This window comes from Carettochelys insculpta, chromosome 24 (genome assembly GCF_033958435.1).
Source record: "Carettochelys insculpta isolate YL-2023 chromosome 24, ASM3395843v1, whole genome shotgun sequence".
Lineage (NCBI taxonomy): Eukaryota > Metazoa > Chordata > Testudines > Carettochelyidae > Carettochelys > Carettochelys insculpta.
In genome coordinates this window covers 6,458,333-6,474,655 of record NC_134160.1, presented here as the reverse complement: position 1 = coordinate 6,474,655, position 16,323 = coordinate 6,458,333, and the positions used below count along the sequence as shown (strand labels likewise).

At 50.6% G+C, this 16,323-nt stretch overlaps 1 protein-coding gene across 5 annotated transcripts; it reads left to right on the top strand.

Moving 5' to 3' along the window:
• The first annotated feature begins 2,800 nt into the window (after positions 1–2,800).
• On the top strand, positions 2,801–15,834 carry BSDC1 (BSD domain containing 1). Of its 5 annotated transcripts, none has more exons than XM_074976146.1 (11): positions 2,801–2,823; positions 3,998–4,058; positions 6,300–6,416; positions 7,457–7,627; positions 7,782–7,836; positions 8,612–8,727; positions 9,710–9,778; positions 10,069–10,150; positions 10,885–11,439; positions 14,479–14,582; positions 15,727–15,834. In XM_074976146.1, the coding sequence occupies exons 3-11, from the start codon at positions 6,321–6,323 to the stop codon at positions 15,757–15,759; spliced, it is 1,281 nt and encodes a 426-aa protein (XP_074832247.1). In that variant the 5' UTR covers positions 2,801–2,823; positions 3,998–4,058; positions 6,300–6,320; the 3' UTR covers positions 15,760–15,834. The 5 variants fall into 5 exon arrangements, with proteins under 5 accessions (XP_074832247.1, XP_074832246.1, XP_074832245.1 ...); XM_074976145.1 differs by lacking the exon at positions 2,801–2,823 and adding an exon at positions 2,844–2,867 and having other exon boundaries at positions 7,460–7,627; XM_074976144.1 differs by lacking the exon at positions 2,801–2,823 and adding an exon at positions 2,844–2,867.
• The last annotated feature ends 489 nt before the right edge of the window (positions 15,835–16,323 follow it).

Below are 16,323 nucleotides of genomic sequence, written 5' to 3'. Positions count from 1 at the left end.
ATCCTTGGAATATCATGGAATAACAGAGTGACCAACACCACCGTCCTCGAGCAAGCTGGAATCCCAACCATGCACACCCTCCTCAGGCAGCATCGACTCCACTGGCTTGGCCATGTCCACAGGATGAATGATGGAAGGATTCCAAAAGACATCCTGTATGGTGAGCTAGCCTCTGGCAAAAGACCTCCCGGACGCCCCCAGCTGCGCTACAAAGATGTCTGCAAGAGAGACCTCAGAGAGGTAGACATCAAGCTGGACAACTGGGAAGAACTAGCAGACGACTACAGCAGATGGAGGCAGGGGTTACACAAGGGCCTTCAGAAGGGCGAGATGAAGATCAGACAGCTAGCAGAGGAGAAGCGAGTGCACAGAAAGCACAATAAGGACTTGCCCGACACCCACTACATCTGCAAGAGATGCAGCAAGGACTGTCACTCTCATGTGGGTCTTCATAGTTACAATAGACGCTGTAAATGAAGTCCTCAATTGAAACTTTAAAGGGCACGATCCATAGTCTATGCAGACTGAAGGATGCCTACTAGCCAGAATGCTAAAATTCACTGGTACGCTGGAACCAAAAGCCAGATCCTGAGACTAAGAACACCCCAAACACTGTGCTTAGTATTTCAGGATCAGGCCTTTCATGACAATGCACTGGAAAGGAGTATCCTGTGAATCAAATGGTTTGTGGATGCTGGGAGATTTGTTTTCATCAAAGCCTCACTGTCAGGGGCTGTTTTTATTAAGGCTTTCTTTTCACTCAAGGCTGTGAGTCTTTTTCCTGGGGCAACAATGCCACACGCCCCCTCATGATTTCCCCTTGTGTTTTCACCAGAATATGGACAGCAGCAGCCTTTTGTCACTGTGCAGGAGGGAAGAGATGGGAGCCACTTCCACCTGCAAAGGAGGAGTGGGGATGGATGCAGGGGGGAAGAATGATCTGTCAGAGTTCATCTCTTCCCATTGCCACAGCTCCAAAGTGGCTGGAAGCAGCTTGTCCCTTCCTGCCCCCCCGTGTCAAAAAGCAGCTACTATCTGCATGTTGCTGCTGGCTACCAACATACCCCAGCCAACCCGTTCTTTGGCTACAGTGTGTGCAGGAAGGGGTTAAGTCCTACAGATGCATTGTGAGCCATAGGGACCCTCATTACAGGGGCTTCAGAGAAATCAGCAAAAGAAGGGGGTCAGGAGAGCAAGGCTCCCTGTGGGATGGAACAGGACCCAGGGTCAGAGGTACTGGAACTAGGGGTGCAGGAGGTGCTGCAGCATCCCCTGCCTTGAAGGGATTTCCATTATATATAAGATTATCAGTTTGGTTCAGTGGTTCTCAGCATCCCCACTGTATAAATTGTTCTAGCTTCCCTACCCAAGGCTGGGAGAAGAGTGCTAAGCTTCTGCCCCAGGGACTGCTGCACAGCTTGGAGGTTCAGCATGTGAATAGGCTGGAAACTGCTACCTCCACTCCCCATCCTGCTACTGCAGAGTTTAGCTGAGGGGTGGGGAGGCTTCCATGTGCCAGTGCTATGCCATCCTTGTCTCTTCCTGGGCCAGAGGCTCTTGAGCTTTCTGGAACAGTGTCCCAGACAGAGGCAGCAGGGGAAGGAAGCAGTCAGATGGAGCTTGATGCTCTGATCAGGGGCTGGTTCACCATGAAATACTGTGAGTGGGACCTGCTCTGCCAGGGGATTTGGAAGAGGAGTGACGCTGGAGGAGGGGCATAAAGGGGCCCAGCTGGGAGAGGACAGCCAGAGGTGAAGCACATGAAGGGCCTATGGGTGATAAGTAATCAGCTGCCTGGTCAGGGCTCACCACTTTCTGTAACCAGTGGCAGCTAGAAAGTGACTATCGGGGGAGCAACATGATGTATGATCTAGACTGTAAGAAAGAAATAGCAACTAGAACAGAAAAAGCAAGAGTGAGTTTGAAGGCGATGGATAAGATCTGGAATACAAAGCAATTAGCTTAGGAATGAAGTTGAGTGTCTTGAAAACATTCAACAGCATGTTGTGCAGATGTGAGACAAGGGTGATAACCAAAGATGCGAAGACCAGGATATTGGCATTTGAGAGGAGTTGTTATGGAAAGATCCTGAGAATAGGATGCATGCAGGTCACCGACGAGGAATTATATAGGAAGATACAGCTGAACGAGAAGGTACCGCAGAAGGTTGCACAACACAAGTTAGAACTCTTTGGTCATATGTGCAGACTGAACGACGAACGAAAAGTCAAGACCCTGGTACTCGGCATCATGGACGCTTCGAATAGGAGGGGCAGGCCCCGCAGAGAACGGGGAGATGATGTAGTAGACGGGTGCGGAGCTAGTCTACAGAAACTAACCCTCACTGCACTGGACAGGGAAACAGAAGGAAGCAGTGAGGGAGGCATCGGACACCCACGGGCAGTGAGCCCATGGCGGTTGATGCTGCTGCTACTGACCCAGGGACAAGGTGGGAGGGGAGCGGTTTGGCTGCCCCCAGAAGGCGCGGCGGGAGAGGGGCGAAGGGGCAGGGCTTAAGGCAGGCCGCCCCTCCACCCGCTCAGCCGCCCACAGCGTCCAGAGCCTCGGCTGCGCTGGTGGCCGGAGCGCCCAGCCCCGGGCACTTACCCCGTGTCCCCTACCCCGCAGCAGGGGCTGCGCTGACGGAGCCGCCGGGGGACCTCCGGACCCACGTGCTGCACATGCACCAACCCCGGGGGATCCGAGACTCGCTCACCCAACTCCGCGCAGCCGGATGTGACATCACCTCCACGTTCGTCCCCGCCCCCTTCGGACAGTGGCTAAACGTAGCCCGCCCGGTAGGCGGGGCTTCTGGCGTCAAAGGTCAGTAAATATTGGTGACGTCAAGCGGCCAAAATGGCGGACGGGTGAGAGTAGCTCAGAGCGGGGGAGGGGGTGGTCCCTCAGCGGCGGTGGGCCGGGATGCGAGGGGGCGCCCTCGTGCGGGAGGGTAGAGTAGGGTGGGGGCGGGGCGGGAAGGGCGTGAGGGGGGGGCGGGGTGGGAAGGGGGCTGTGGGGTAGGGAGGAATAGGCGGAGGGAATGGGACGGGGCTGGCCTGGCAGTGGTAAGATTGGTGCTGGCAGGGGTGGAGGACGTGGGGGATGGGAAGGATGCTGATGGGATGGGGGCACAGAGCGGAGTGGGCCGGGTTCTGGTTTGTTGGGGGTAGGAAGTGGTCTGTCTGAGTGGGAGTGAGGGTAGGAGGGAGTTTGGCTGTACAGAAGAAAGGGTTGTATGGTGTGGCAGAAACCATGGGCGAGATGGCGAATGTATCTTGTAATGTGGGTTGTTTCTTAAGGCTGGGCAAGGAGAGGCTTAGAAACATGGACTGATTAAAATCTGATAGTTGAAAAGTCAACCAAACCTGCATTTCTCCCACTTTGACTCTCCCTGAGATGATTAAACTAAGCAGGACTGACCCCTCTAATTTCTCTGCTTCATTTTGGGATTGGGTTTACTCCACAAATCTCCTGAGGAGGCTGGGTTTACACTGTGGGTCCTGTGCCACAGCCCAGGGCTGCGATGTGTGGGTTGGAAAGGCTGCAGGGGTAGTTTTCATTTAATTACAGCTCTTTTGAATTATTTGATAGGAGAGTTGCTGGTGGGGAGAGTTAGGTTCTATGAAGGTCTAAAGTGTTTGAATTGAGAGAAACCATGGCTGTAGCTCTTGCACGTGTGTGTGTGTGTGTGTTATGTTTTCATGGACTCCCTGATGTGAGTTTATAACACAAAAATCACAATTTCAGTTTTAAAAATAACAAGAAGTTCTGTTGCACCTTACAGACTAACAGGTATTTTTGGAGCATAAGCTTTTGTGGGGAAAGACCAGCTTTGTCAGATGCATCTAACAAAGTGGGTTTTTGCCCATGAACGTTTATGTTCCGAAATATCTGCTAGTCTGTAAGATGCCACAAGACTTCTTGTTGTTTTTGAAGATAGAGACTAACTCTGCTACCTCTCTGATAATTTCAGCTTTGTATGTTTGTCTTGTAACAGGGAAGATGGAGGCTGGTGGAGAAGCTGGTTGCAGCAAAGCTACCAGACTGTTAAAGAGAAGGTAGGAGGATGGTGCTTGTAAGGAACAGGACATCCTATTGTTGAAGTAAATCTTGCATTTTCCCATCATAAAACACAATAATTTACTTGGATTTTTCACTCATCTTGTGGGTTCTTCTGTAACCTGACCAAACCAAGCCCAGTAAGGAGCTTCTCTTTGGGTGTTTTCTGTTCTGCTATTTAATCATCTTCCCTCTAGAAATCCATCCTGATTCCTAAAAGTTTTTTTTTTAAAGTAACCTATTCCCACCAACATGAGGCTGAGTAACTGTGTGAATGCCTCTTTTCCTCCATGGATTGTAGCCTGGTATTTGAAGTACACTGGGCATGAGCCATGATGTTGGTATTATCTTCTGGAATGCAGCAGTAGTGCAGTGCAGATAATCCCTCATGCGGAAAGCTATCCATGGTGCCTCATGAGGCAAACTAGTTTATGATTAGTATAAACTTAAGCAAGATGTGAAATTGTGGTTGAGCCCTTGATAGCAGAGAGCGTTGCTGCTCTGCGAAAATATGAATTATGTAGTGGCACTTAACCTGAAAGGAGTCATTGAACCAGGATCTTAGCCAGAATTTCCCTTCTCAATGGTGTTGGGTGATTTACCCCGTATTAATCTATTGCTGCTGTCCTCCCTGTAGCAGGCTGTGTTTCTTATAAGAGGACTTGGGGGTCTGTTGCCATACGTAAATATAAAATGTTGTTCCAATAATGGTTTAGTTCATCATTTCTGTGTTAGTATTATGCTTGGGGAAATCTGTTTACCGGAAAGTCGTCTCATCCAAACGGAAGCCCTGTCTTCGTATATAATCTGTCAAATGCAACTAGAAAGCTTGAGCTAGACTGTAGTTGTAGATCTGCACTTTGAAAAGCCTCTTGTTCTGGAAGCAGAGAGAATGCGCCGAGCATATTGGCCCCGTAGCAACGTACAAGGCATGAGACTGAGAAGTTTAGCTACAGCGAGGTTGAAACTAGGCAACTTGTGACTCATCCACATAATTGCAACTTTAATTCAAAGGCTATTGAAACAATAATAAAGGAGCCAAGAAAGTATGTTTAAACAAAAATCAGAACTTTTGACATAGCAAAACGGGATCTTGTAGATCTGTGTGCTTGTGTCAGCTTTTGTTACGGTTCTGTTGGCACTACGGCTGGTACCACTCCTAAACAGTCAGAACATGAGATTAAGGCACTGTAGGTGTGCCTGTGACAACATAAGAATGGCCGTACTCGGCCAGACTAAAGGTCCATCTAGCCCAGTGTCCTGTCTTCCAACTGAGGCTAATGCCAGGTGTCCCAGAGGGAATGAACAGAACAGGCAACCATCAAGTGATCCCTCCCTGACACCCAGTCCCAGATTCTGACAAACAGAGGCTAAGGACACCATCCCAGCCCAGTCTGGCAAATCGCCATGGCTGAACCTGTCTTCTATGAATTTATTTGACTTTCAACCTTGTTAAAAGTCCTGGTCTGCACAAGATTCTCTGGCAAGGAATTCCACAGTTTGACTGGGTGTTGTGTGAAGGAACACTTCCTTTTGTTTGTTTTTAAACCTGCTATCTATTCATTTCATTTGGTGATGCCCCAGTTCTTGTGTTTTGGGAACAAGTAAATAGCTTTTTTTTATTTACTTTCTCCACGCTAGTCATAATTTTATAGATCTCTATCATATCCCTCCTTAGTCTTCTCTTTCCTAAGATGAAAAGTCCCAGTCTTTTTAATCTCTCCTCATATAGCAGGCATTCCAAAACCCCTGTAAATTTTGTTGCCCTTTCCTGCACTTTTTTCAATGCCAAGATACCGTTTTTTGTGATGAGGCAGGCCACATTTGTATGTAGTATTCAAGATGTGGATGTACCATGGAGACTATCTCTTTTTAATGATTCCTCATGTTCTGTTTGTTTTTTACTGCACTGCTAAGAAACCGGATTTTTACCGAATTGCCAGCGTTAAAATGGGGTTTTTTAAATAAGACTTTTTTTGTTTGCATTGGCATGGAAAGGAACGTGCTGTACTGTGGGCTGAGGATAATTGTGGTTCTCAGCTTCGTTGTAAAGGTGGCTGTTTCTGTGGTGGTGACAGGGTTCACCTTCCAGAACTCTGTCATCTCCACGTACAGAATAGTCCCTTTGGCTAGAGGCCTCTTTTGCATCAGGGTTTGTAATGTCTGAGATATTCCTAGGGTGAAGACTGACTTGTGTGCGAATCCAGGGTCAAAGTACTTTATGTCTCTCTGTCTTGTAGTCCACAGAAGCATTGGAGTTCATGAAGCGGGACCTGACTGAGTTCACCCAGGTGGTGCAGCATGACACAGCATGTACGATTGCTGCTACGGCCAGCGTGGTCAAGGATAAACTGGTTGTAAGTAAGAACAGGCGAGCCACAATTCTGCTTCCCTCTCTCCTAAAAGAGAGTGGGGCTGGTGGTCGCCCAGGGAGTTCTGGCACTATGGAGTTTAACCCTTTCAGGAAACGGCGTTTTAGAGCATGAGCTCAAAGGCCTGAATTCAGGTTACTCTTGAACTTTGCAGTGGGGATGGGAGTTCAAATACAAGGTGTCTGTGATGACCCTAAGTGGCTCCCTTGCTCTTGCTGCCAGGACTGTTTCATGTCAGTGCCCTGTTCACAGCTACCAAGATGAGTTGAGGCAGGTGGGTGCTATAACTCACAGAAGGGCCAGCTTCCTGCTTGCCACTTACGGCTTTCATGGCCAGGAGGCCCTTTGGAGTTCCAGGCCTGGTTTCTGCACAGTGGTGGCAGAGTTACAAGGAGAGTCCCTGCAGATAATCTCTGTCTGCTTGGGGTGGGGGAAGTTATTCGCTGAGCATGGGACTGTGTCTGTTTGGGATGGGAGAAAGGGGGGGTATCCAGGTGGATTCACATTTCCTACTAGGATGCTGGATGGAACTATGTCTTCCCTTGTCCTCTTTGGTCCTCCATTTGTTTGCTGTTGTGAGGCTTGGAATCAGCTTCCCCATCTGCCCCCTGCGGCAGTAGGTAAGGCGCAGGAAGTCCTGCCTCAGTGTCAGAAAAAGCCGGGTGATAGATTCCACTTTCCTAGACCTCACAGGAGATCTTCGCCATTCACAGTGTTACCATGACAGCACAGCTCCCTGTTCTCTCCCCAAGCCAGCCACTCCTACCTGTCCCCCACAGCTCAGACTTGTTCCCTGCCAGCCTGTTGTCATCACCCTGCCTAGCTGCCCACCACCAACCTAGGCTAGTGACTGCCACCCCCGCCTCATTGCAAGCCCGACTGAACTGCACAGTTGCTTCACTACCACCCCTTAAGGAGAGAATTGTCCCTCTCTTGGAAGGGACCCTGACTGCTGGAAAAGACCACAAGGGGCTCTCTCGTTCAGGCACCATTGTTTAAATTATTCCTTTGTCTTTCTCTTTGAGAAGACAGAAGGCTCCTCAGGCACAACCGAGAAGGTGAAGAAAGGACTTGCAGACTTTCTGGGCGTCATCTCAGACACATTCGCTCCTTCTCCAGATAAGACCATCGACTGTGATGTCATAACGCTGATGGCAACACCCTCTGGTACTACGGAACCATACGACAGCACCAAGGTGCGTGTCAGACACCCCTCTCTGCCTACTGTGGGGGGGGAAATGCCTCTACTCCCACCAGGGATGTGTGAGACTCACATCCCTTCATCACTGGGCTCAGTGGCTGATCCTCACGCTAATGGCTGTCACTTCCCGGGTGTATGCTTTCTTGCAGGCTCGTCTCTACACCCTGCAGTCGGACCCAGCAACCTATTGCAATGAACCGGATGGTAAGATGAGGGCCGGGGGGAGGGGAGAGCTTGAGGTGGTGGTTGGTACATCTCAAGGTTGGGTTCCCAGTAGATGAGTGCCTCCATGACCGACTGCCACCCTGGCAGCTCTGTAGTCTGCTGGTTGGCAGAGAGGCTGTGGCATCTGAATTAACTTCGCAGCCTCTGAGTTGATTCTGTCTAGATGTGGCTGAGGCTCCATGCAGAGTGCTGGGTGGGAAGTCTGCAGAGTTGCTATCTGATCAGGCTGTTCTGGAGTTTGACAGCTGGGAATCCAGCACGTGGCATTGGCAGTTTACCAAAGAGTTAATGATGAGCCTCCGTTCCAGGAAAGTCACAGGCAGGTGTGTCTGGGGTTGGGTAGGGAGCGAGTAGGCATTCATTCAACCTCCCTATCTCCCCCGACCCCGCTCACCCTGAACCCCCATGTGCCCAGACTGATGTGCAGTTTTAATGGGATGTTGTCAAGGGCAATTCTAGCTTCTCTCTTTCTCCTCCTTCCTTGCTGCGACCCTCCCTCTTGTGGGCGGAGGCTGGCTGTGGATTCCATCAGTGTTTCTCCATGAGCGTGCCCCTCAGGCTTCCTAGCCAGTGAAGTGTGCTTTCTGATACTGTATTCAGGTGGTAGCTTCTGTGATGTTCCACGCTGTTTTAGCCTGACCTCTTCACTCCAACAGCATCTGTTTGCACCAAATCACATGTTTCACCTTAATGCTCTGCATTTCTGTTCCTGCCTTTTTTGTTTCAAGGATCTCTCTCTGCTTCCCCTGTGCAGGCCCAGCTGAACTCTTTGAGACCTGGCTCTCGCAGTTTAACCTAGAGGAGAAGAAGGGGCAGATCTCGGAGCTGCTAGTGACTAGCCCCTCCATCCGGGCTCTCTACACCAAGATGGTGAGGTGCTGCCAGCCTCCGGCACTGTCATGGTTGGGCAGGCTCAGACTTGCCTGAAGTATCTAGCATGTGGGAGGCAAGAGAGATGTGAATAGGAAACTATTCCTTGGCTCCAGAATCTGCATTAGCCAAGCAGGGTGGCCAGTGCTCGTCTGCTGCCAACTACCTCATCTGGGCTCTTCTGCTCTACTTGTGGACTGCAGCACTGCAGGTCCAGAGTCAATTATTATCCACTGCTCTGGAGCTATCTGGCATCTGTATAAGCGTCTTCCAGCCTCTGTGACTTCTTACGTCGTGAGTCTCCAGCAGATATTTGACAGCAAGCCCTGTGCATTCTGAAAATGCAGGTCACTTATGTAGGGTGCAGTCCATCTTAGAAGTGGTTGGAGGTGGAGGAGTACGGGCAGAGTGGAGAAGTGAGGGGCAGGTTGAATGTGCAGTGGGAAGTTAGAGCAGGCAATTGCAAATCTGGGTTCTATTCCCTGCACAATTGGTTAAACTGCCCTGATGGTTAGTGCAAGGGGAGCAAGCAGTTAGTGATGATGGTGAATTGATAGCTCTTGCCTGATGTGGCCCTGGGTGGTGCCCCTGTGACCTAGGAAGAGATTTTGAGCAGTGCCGTACTCAGGGAGATGGGATGTTTTGAGCAAGGACATGTGGGTGGGAGCAATGGTCAAGGGTGGGAAATGGGTTTCCCTGATGTTTCCTCCAAAGTGTGGGAGTGTTAAGTTGGTGCCTATGGCCTGTTGTAAGTGGAAGGTCTCCCTGCTAGTCACCCCTCTAGTGTGGAATCATCATCAGTCCATGAGTTCCAGTGGGAGCCCCACGGAGTTGTTCTCTGCCAGATGGTTAGTGGGTTTGCAGCATCAGGCATGGCCAAGAAGGCAGAGGAACCCTCAGGAGACTGAGGTCAGAGACTGGTGTACCCACAGGCCTTTCTCACTAAATCCTCCCCTCTCTCCCTTCCTTCCATTGGTCCCAGGTGCCAGTGGCTGTTTCTCATTCGGAATTCTGGCAGCGCTACTTCTATAAAGTCCATCACCTGGAGCAGGTGGGTTCAGGCAGGTGGGAGGTATCTCCTGCAGGGAGGCCAGTGTGGAGGGTGCTGTGTGGTGAGGGGCTGTGCAAAGGAGCTGTTACTCAATATGCACACTCTGATCTGGAAATATTTGCTAACCCCTGAACACCAGCAGAAAACTAGGCTCCCTTCCCCAAGCCCCTGCCATCAGTGACAGTGCTGTAGGGAACTTGCAGGGGTTGGAGCTTTGCACACCAAGGATGGGATCTGGGAGTAGATGGTGTGGGAGCAGCTCCTGACTGCAGCTGTAAATTCCCCCCCAGGAGGAGGTTCGAAGGGAAGCACTGAAGCAAAGGGCAGAGCAGAGCGTGCATTGCGAGGAGCCAGGCTGGGAAGAGGAAGAGGGTAAGTTGGTTGGTGGAGAAGCAGAATGAGAACTCCTGAGAGCTGTGGTGAATTTGGAAGGAGGAGAGGTACTGTAGAATGGTTCCTGCTAGTTGTCATGAAACCAGCTCCACAATCCAGCTGCAACACCCCACATGGGTTGTGTGTCTATTTGACTTTGTGGTCCAAAATAGCAGCTGTGGGCTATCACCTGTGCCATGCAAAGGCCGGTGGGAGCCCTAGCGTGGCTGAGGTGATGGCTCCTGGCCTGCTGTGCTGTCTCAATCTGCTCTGAACAGGGTTGGAGGAAATCCTGGTTACAGTGCTGGGGTGCAGTTCCTCTCACAGCAGTTTGAGCGCCTCCACACTTGGCTGGTGTGATCCTCACACAAAGAGCAGCACCCCCATGTTACAGCTCAGGAAGCCAGGGCAGAGAGAGATGAACTGACATGCCCAGGCATCCCACCGAAACCTTTGGAACAAAGCTGGGAATTCAGGCCTCACTCCAGTGTGTGTCAGCATCAGTCTGGGCCTGCTGCTCTTGAGTGCTGTCTGGACTGGAAGCTTCACTGGGCTTAGCCCCAGAGTGGGCAGGGCAACGGGACTCGTCAGACTGTTATGCTGGTGCTGCTCCCAGCAGTGGCTGAAGGCTCTGAGGCCTGTGGTTGGGAAGGCAGGTCCCCCTTTCAGCAGTCATTTTCTGCCTAGTTATTCTTGATAGAGGTGCTGAAATCCTTTGCCGCTCTCCCCCACAGAGGAATTTTTGGGGATGTCGCCCCTACCGTGTGTGAATTTGAAATCTCCAGAAGAGGAAAATCAAACCACATCTGTCCCTGCATCAGCAGCTGCTCCCCTGACCCAGGAGGAAGGTCCCATCCCCAGCCTAAAAGAGCCAGCAGAGGAAAGCTTGTCTGGTCTTGCTACAGTCCCAGCCCAGGTGTCCCCATCTGAGAGCAGTGAGAGTGTGTCCCTTGTGACTCAGATTGCAAACCCTGCCTCTGTGCCTGATGTGCAGTTACAGACTGGAGCACAGCTGTCTGGGACCAGGGACCTCTCCCAAAGGCTAATGGAAGCTACTTCGGAAGAGCAGGTCTCCCAGCCAAATCCAGCAGCATCTTCACAGCCTCCTCCAGCTGCTCATCTGGCAATGTCTTCAGAGCCACGGGGCTCTGCTGGGCTCAAGGAGCAGGCAGAGAGCAAGCCCAGGAGCCAGCAAGAGACTCTGAAAGGGGATGGGCTGACAGATTTACGAGTCTTTGAGCTGAACTCAGACAGTGGGAAATCCACTCCCTCCAACAACGGAAAGAAAGGTGGGTATCTGCCGTTGGCACCCCCGGGAAATGAAGCCCTCCAAGGAACGGTACCCGATTCATAATGGATGTACTATTTTCTTCTGTGTCCTGGGTTCAGCCTAAATAGCCTTGAGCTGTAGTTTTTGGATGAAAGCCTGAGCTGTAGAGCCGTTTACAGAGCAGGGGAGCTGTCTCTGACTGTTTATTGGCAGTGTTTTGCTAACATAGCCAAACAGATGCTGCAGTGGGGCAAGTTCTAGACCAGCCAAGTAAATGGTTTCTGCTTTGGTTCTGAATGAAACGTTCCCAGCTCGCTGTCCAGAGCTTACCGGTCAAGGGGGTGGGCAGAGGTGGTGCAGATCCTGTCTTTGTCCTGACTGCAGGGAGATGGGTGCGCTGGAGCTGATCCTTCAGTGTGGTGTGGGGTGGTTAGAATCAATAATATGCAATTTCATCACTTGGGGGCATCTAGCTTTGCATCTCAAGTTACTGAGCGTCTGTGTTCTTGGTGGCCTGGGACAGGGACGGAGCTGGGGTTTATTCATCTCAAGCCAAAAGCCTGAACTCTTTGCTTATCTCTTTGAAGCTCTAAAAAGCCAGAGTGCAGGATCTGAGTTGCCAGCAGTTAGTGATGGTGAGATTCCACCATCAAATGCTTAACCTTGGAGATCTCACCAAGCCAAACACAGGCCTGGGGTACATATACCACGTTGCAGTGAGCTGCATGTCCCCTGCCTATGTTGGCCTGGCCCTGAAGGTACTGATGCCACTGGAAATGCCTCTGAGCTCCAGGCAGCAGAGCCTGGGAAGGCTTGGAATGTTTGTGGGTTTATGACTGCGGAACAGAGTTAAATTAGATGAAAGCTGAGCATCTCAACACGACACAGCAGGGCAGTGATAGATAACCTGCAGCTCACTGGGGTTCTATGTTTGGCCTACAAGTCATTTTGTTTAATGTTGCCTTTGTCCAGGGTTGCCAGTTTCAGCTGGTTTTTGTCTGTGTAGCTTTTAGTCCCACCAGTATTACAAAAGTGACACTTCTCTAAAGCAAGGGCGCAGGAAGTGATGTGTGTGCTGATTGTCACAACATTGACTGTGAGAGCCATGTGATCCCTCTGCATCCAATCAAAACGCTACTGTGGTGCAGTTGGCACGTCTTGAATATTTAAGGTACACAAGCACAGTTAACAAAGTTACCCTATCCCAGGAGACTGTCTTGGTTATAACAATCTTGTGACCCACTGAGAAGATGGAAGGCCACTCATGCACCCTGCCTACTAGTCAAGGTTTCTCCTTACTGCATTAGGACATCATCTTCTTTTCCTTGCCATCCCTGGGGCTGCAGAATGCCAGGATGGTGGCAGATACTTGGTGGTGTGATAGTCTTCCTTCCTGGGAGCCCCCACCACTCATGTGGCCTCTGGTCAGCTGGGAGCAGCCCTCTTGGCCTGGGGAAAGGGGCTTAGCTACACAGGCATTTGGAGTTATCATGACCTACCTTGTCAACTTTTACCTGTTGCACTCTCTGTGACTAAAATGTGGCTCTTGTTTGGGAGGAGTGGGGTTGGGCAGAGTTCTCCTTTGCGCTCACCTCCCAGTAGACAGAAATAACTCCTGACACAGCAGAAGTCTGAGTCTAGGTCCAGCCAGACCAACTCCCTACTCTCCTCCACTTGGCAGGAGCTGAGGGCAGGACCCATCAGGGGGAGCACAGCAGACTTTCCCCCCCTGTGCACCCTGGCTTGTCTGCCTCGTAAACTCCGCTGGCATCTCACGGACGGGTCAGAAATTCTCAAACACTCAAGAGCCTGTCCTCATTGCACACTTGTTTTGAAAAGGCTCTGTTGGGAGACCCCGGCCGTTGTTGATATAGTTTGGGAGTTTGCAAAGACCTGTCCGTGCTCTTCTACATCGTGATCCTTCACATTTGATTCAGCATTCCTCAGTCTTGCTGATATTGTGGCTAGTTCGAGTTGGAGTCTGTGTTGCTTTGGGCCGGCAGGTGCACTTTGGCTGTGCCAAGTCCGTGGTTCTGAGACCACCTGAGCCAGGAGACCTTGTCTATTTTGTGGAGTCTGGCGTTAGCTGCTTCAGGGGCCCTGCTCTGCTCTTACTAACATGTTGCTGGGGAATGGTGGGGCTAGAGGATGGGAGAGGCCTTTTTTCTAATCCCAAATTTGGGTTCCTGACGATGGGGCGGTGAGCTGACAGGAGCCAACCAAAGTGGTCTTGGCTGATGAAACAGGCTTTACTCTAGAGAGCCAGGATCCTTGGTGTAAAATACTTGAGAAACTTGATGCATCATCAGATCCCGCCAAAGACTAGGATTTGCATTTGTTCTTTGCCCTCTGGAGTAGCGATGAGTCACGAAGGCTAGCGAGTGGGCTGCAAGAGTGGCCCTCCTTCATCTCAGTGGGCTGCAAGATTGTCATAAACATGATGGTCTCCCAGGATAGGTAGTTTTGCTAACCAGGTTTGTGTACCTACGATTTGCAGCATGTACTGATTGAACTGGAGTAGCACATTGTCTGTAGAGGGAGCACACGGATTTCCTAGTCAAGGTTGTAAGCAATCAGCACGCTCAGTTCACACGCATGTCACTATAGCACAGGTTGAACGTCTCATCCTGAACCCTGGGGACCTGACTGGTGCCAGATGAGAGAATTTGCTGGACCACAAGAGGTCAATATTGTCTAGCACATTACCAACACTTCCACTTCTTGCTGGGCTTTTAAAAGACATTTAGGGGTAAATTACAGCTAAATAACAGCACAGAACACAGAACACCAGCCAGGACTGGTGGCTGTAAACAAACTTTATGGGACATGGGAAACTGGGCCACACCCATTATAAGTGGTTGTCCGGATAACTAAAATCCTGCTGGATTATGGAGTTTGTCAGTCAAGAGAGTTTTGGATTAGCGAGGTTCAACATGTAATGCTTGTAGGAAAACAATGTCTTGCAGGCCACATGTAGAACCCTGATGGATGGCAGATTGTCTGCCACTGTTCTAGAGGGCTTACCCTCAGACTTAACCTCCAGTTCATGTGGTTTCAGGCTCCAGCACAGATATAAGTGAGGACTGGGAGAAGGACTTTGATTTGGACATGACAGAAGAAGAAGTGCAGCTGGCTCTTTCGAAGGTGGAGGTGTCGGGAGAGGTAAGAGACTTGGAGCATTGGATCTGACAGTGCGAATTGATGAAGGTCCCTCCTGGAACAGAATCCACTGTGCACAGTTGTGTTCAGTGGCTTCTCACTGCACCTGTGCATGAGCGCTACAGTCAGTGGGAGCTTTCCCCCAGTGTCAGCTACCAACTCCCTCTGTCACAGAACTGAGTGGAGAGTGATTCTGGCATGTAGGAACTAAGGGAAATCCCTGGGCTTCTGAACAACCCCCATCCTCTCTGCAGATTGCAGAGCTGTACAGCGCAAGGTGATTTAGAGAGCTGCAGATTTTCCCGCTGTCCCTATCTTGCCTCTTCTCACAAGGAGAAACTGGGCTGGGCAGCCAGCAAGTAATTGAATAACTAGAACTCTTTGCCCTGCAGCTCTTTGCATCCTGGGCACAGATCTGGGCTCTTACAAAGTCCTGCAAGGACTAGCTGTACGAAGGGAGATGAACCAAAAAACACTACTAGGATGGTTACTGAGAAAGCAGCTTGTTTCCCAGAGCACTGAAGCTGGAGCAGTCAACTGCGTTTTGCGTCTGCCTGCCTGTGCGCTGACTTGGTTGCCTTGTCTGACCACTAAGGACTAGACTACACCAATGTTCCCTGTATGCTGGGCACTTGTGCAGCTGCTCAGGAGAGAGTCAAATGCCACCCATCTGATTAGTGGGGCGTGTACAGCTAGATTTTTTGTTTCTACTGGTGGTGCACATTCACCCATTCTTCAGTGTGTTAAATTTATTCTGCACGTGGCTGGAAAAAAATCTGCCTGTGAATGGAAGGGATCAGAGGGAACTTTGGGCTACACTACTGCACTGTATTGGTGCAGGTGCAGCATATATGGTGAAGATGCACTGTGAGAACAAGAGTGATCTCCCGTCAGCATAATGGTTGCTGCTTGCTGACATGGAGTAGTGTTGGCAGGAGAGGGTCTCTTGCCGCCTTAGCATTGTGTAGACACCACTTGTGTTGCTCACGGGAGGTGGGAGTGGTGGCTTTTTGACACCCCTGAGCAGTTACTTTGACTTAAGCGATAGTAGACAAGCCTAAGTGGCCAGCACTACCAAAAGCGCTAAGAGGCAGATGGCTGGTGTGTTATCTAAACCAACTCACAGATGTCTCTCTCCTGTTTGCAGCTGGAAGATGAAGAGTGGGAGGACTGGGAATAAGACGATTGCTTCCTCTGAGTGTGTTGCAGGCTCATTCCCACCATCCAATGTGAATTAAATCACAGCTCGACTATTCCTTTCATGTGTAACTGTGCTGGGGTTTTCGGTTCCAGGCTGGAGGGGTTCCATCCTGCTAAATCCTAGGGGTAGCTCAAACTCATGACCCATTCAGATGCTGGAAGTGGTGGTAGTGGGCGCTACACTTATACACATGGGATGCTAGGCAGGGGAATATGTCTTCTCAATAGGTCCCAGAGACCAGCAAGGTAGAAACTGACTGCCCAGATTGAGAGCTGGGGGTGGGAGGTAGGTCAGGTGGGACCCTGGGATCAAACCAGTCATTAGAACACCTGGCAGGCATGGTCTGCACATGCAGGATGCTGGTCTGCTGACTGTCTACTTGTATGTGGCTATAACCTACAACACAGTGACTTGGGAGGCTCTTCAACGCGAATTGTTCTTGTTTACTCGTTACTCCAAACACCTGCCAGACTAACTCTGGGAGATCCAAACTGGGACTGACCGGAGGCTGGAGACGCAGCACAGGAAGCCTCTTCATATTGC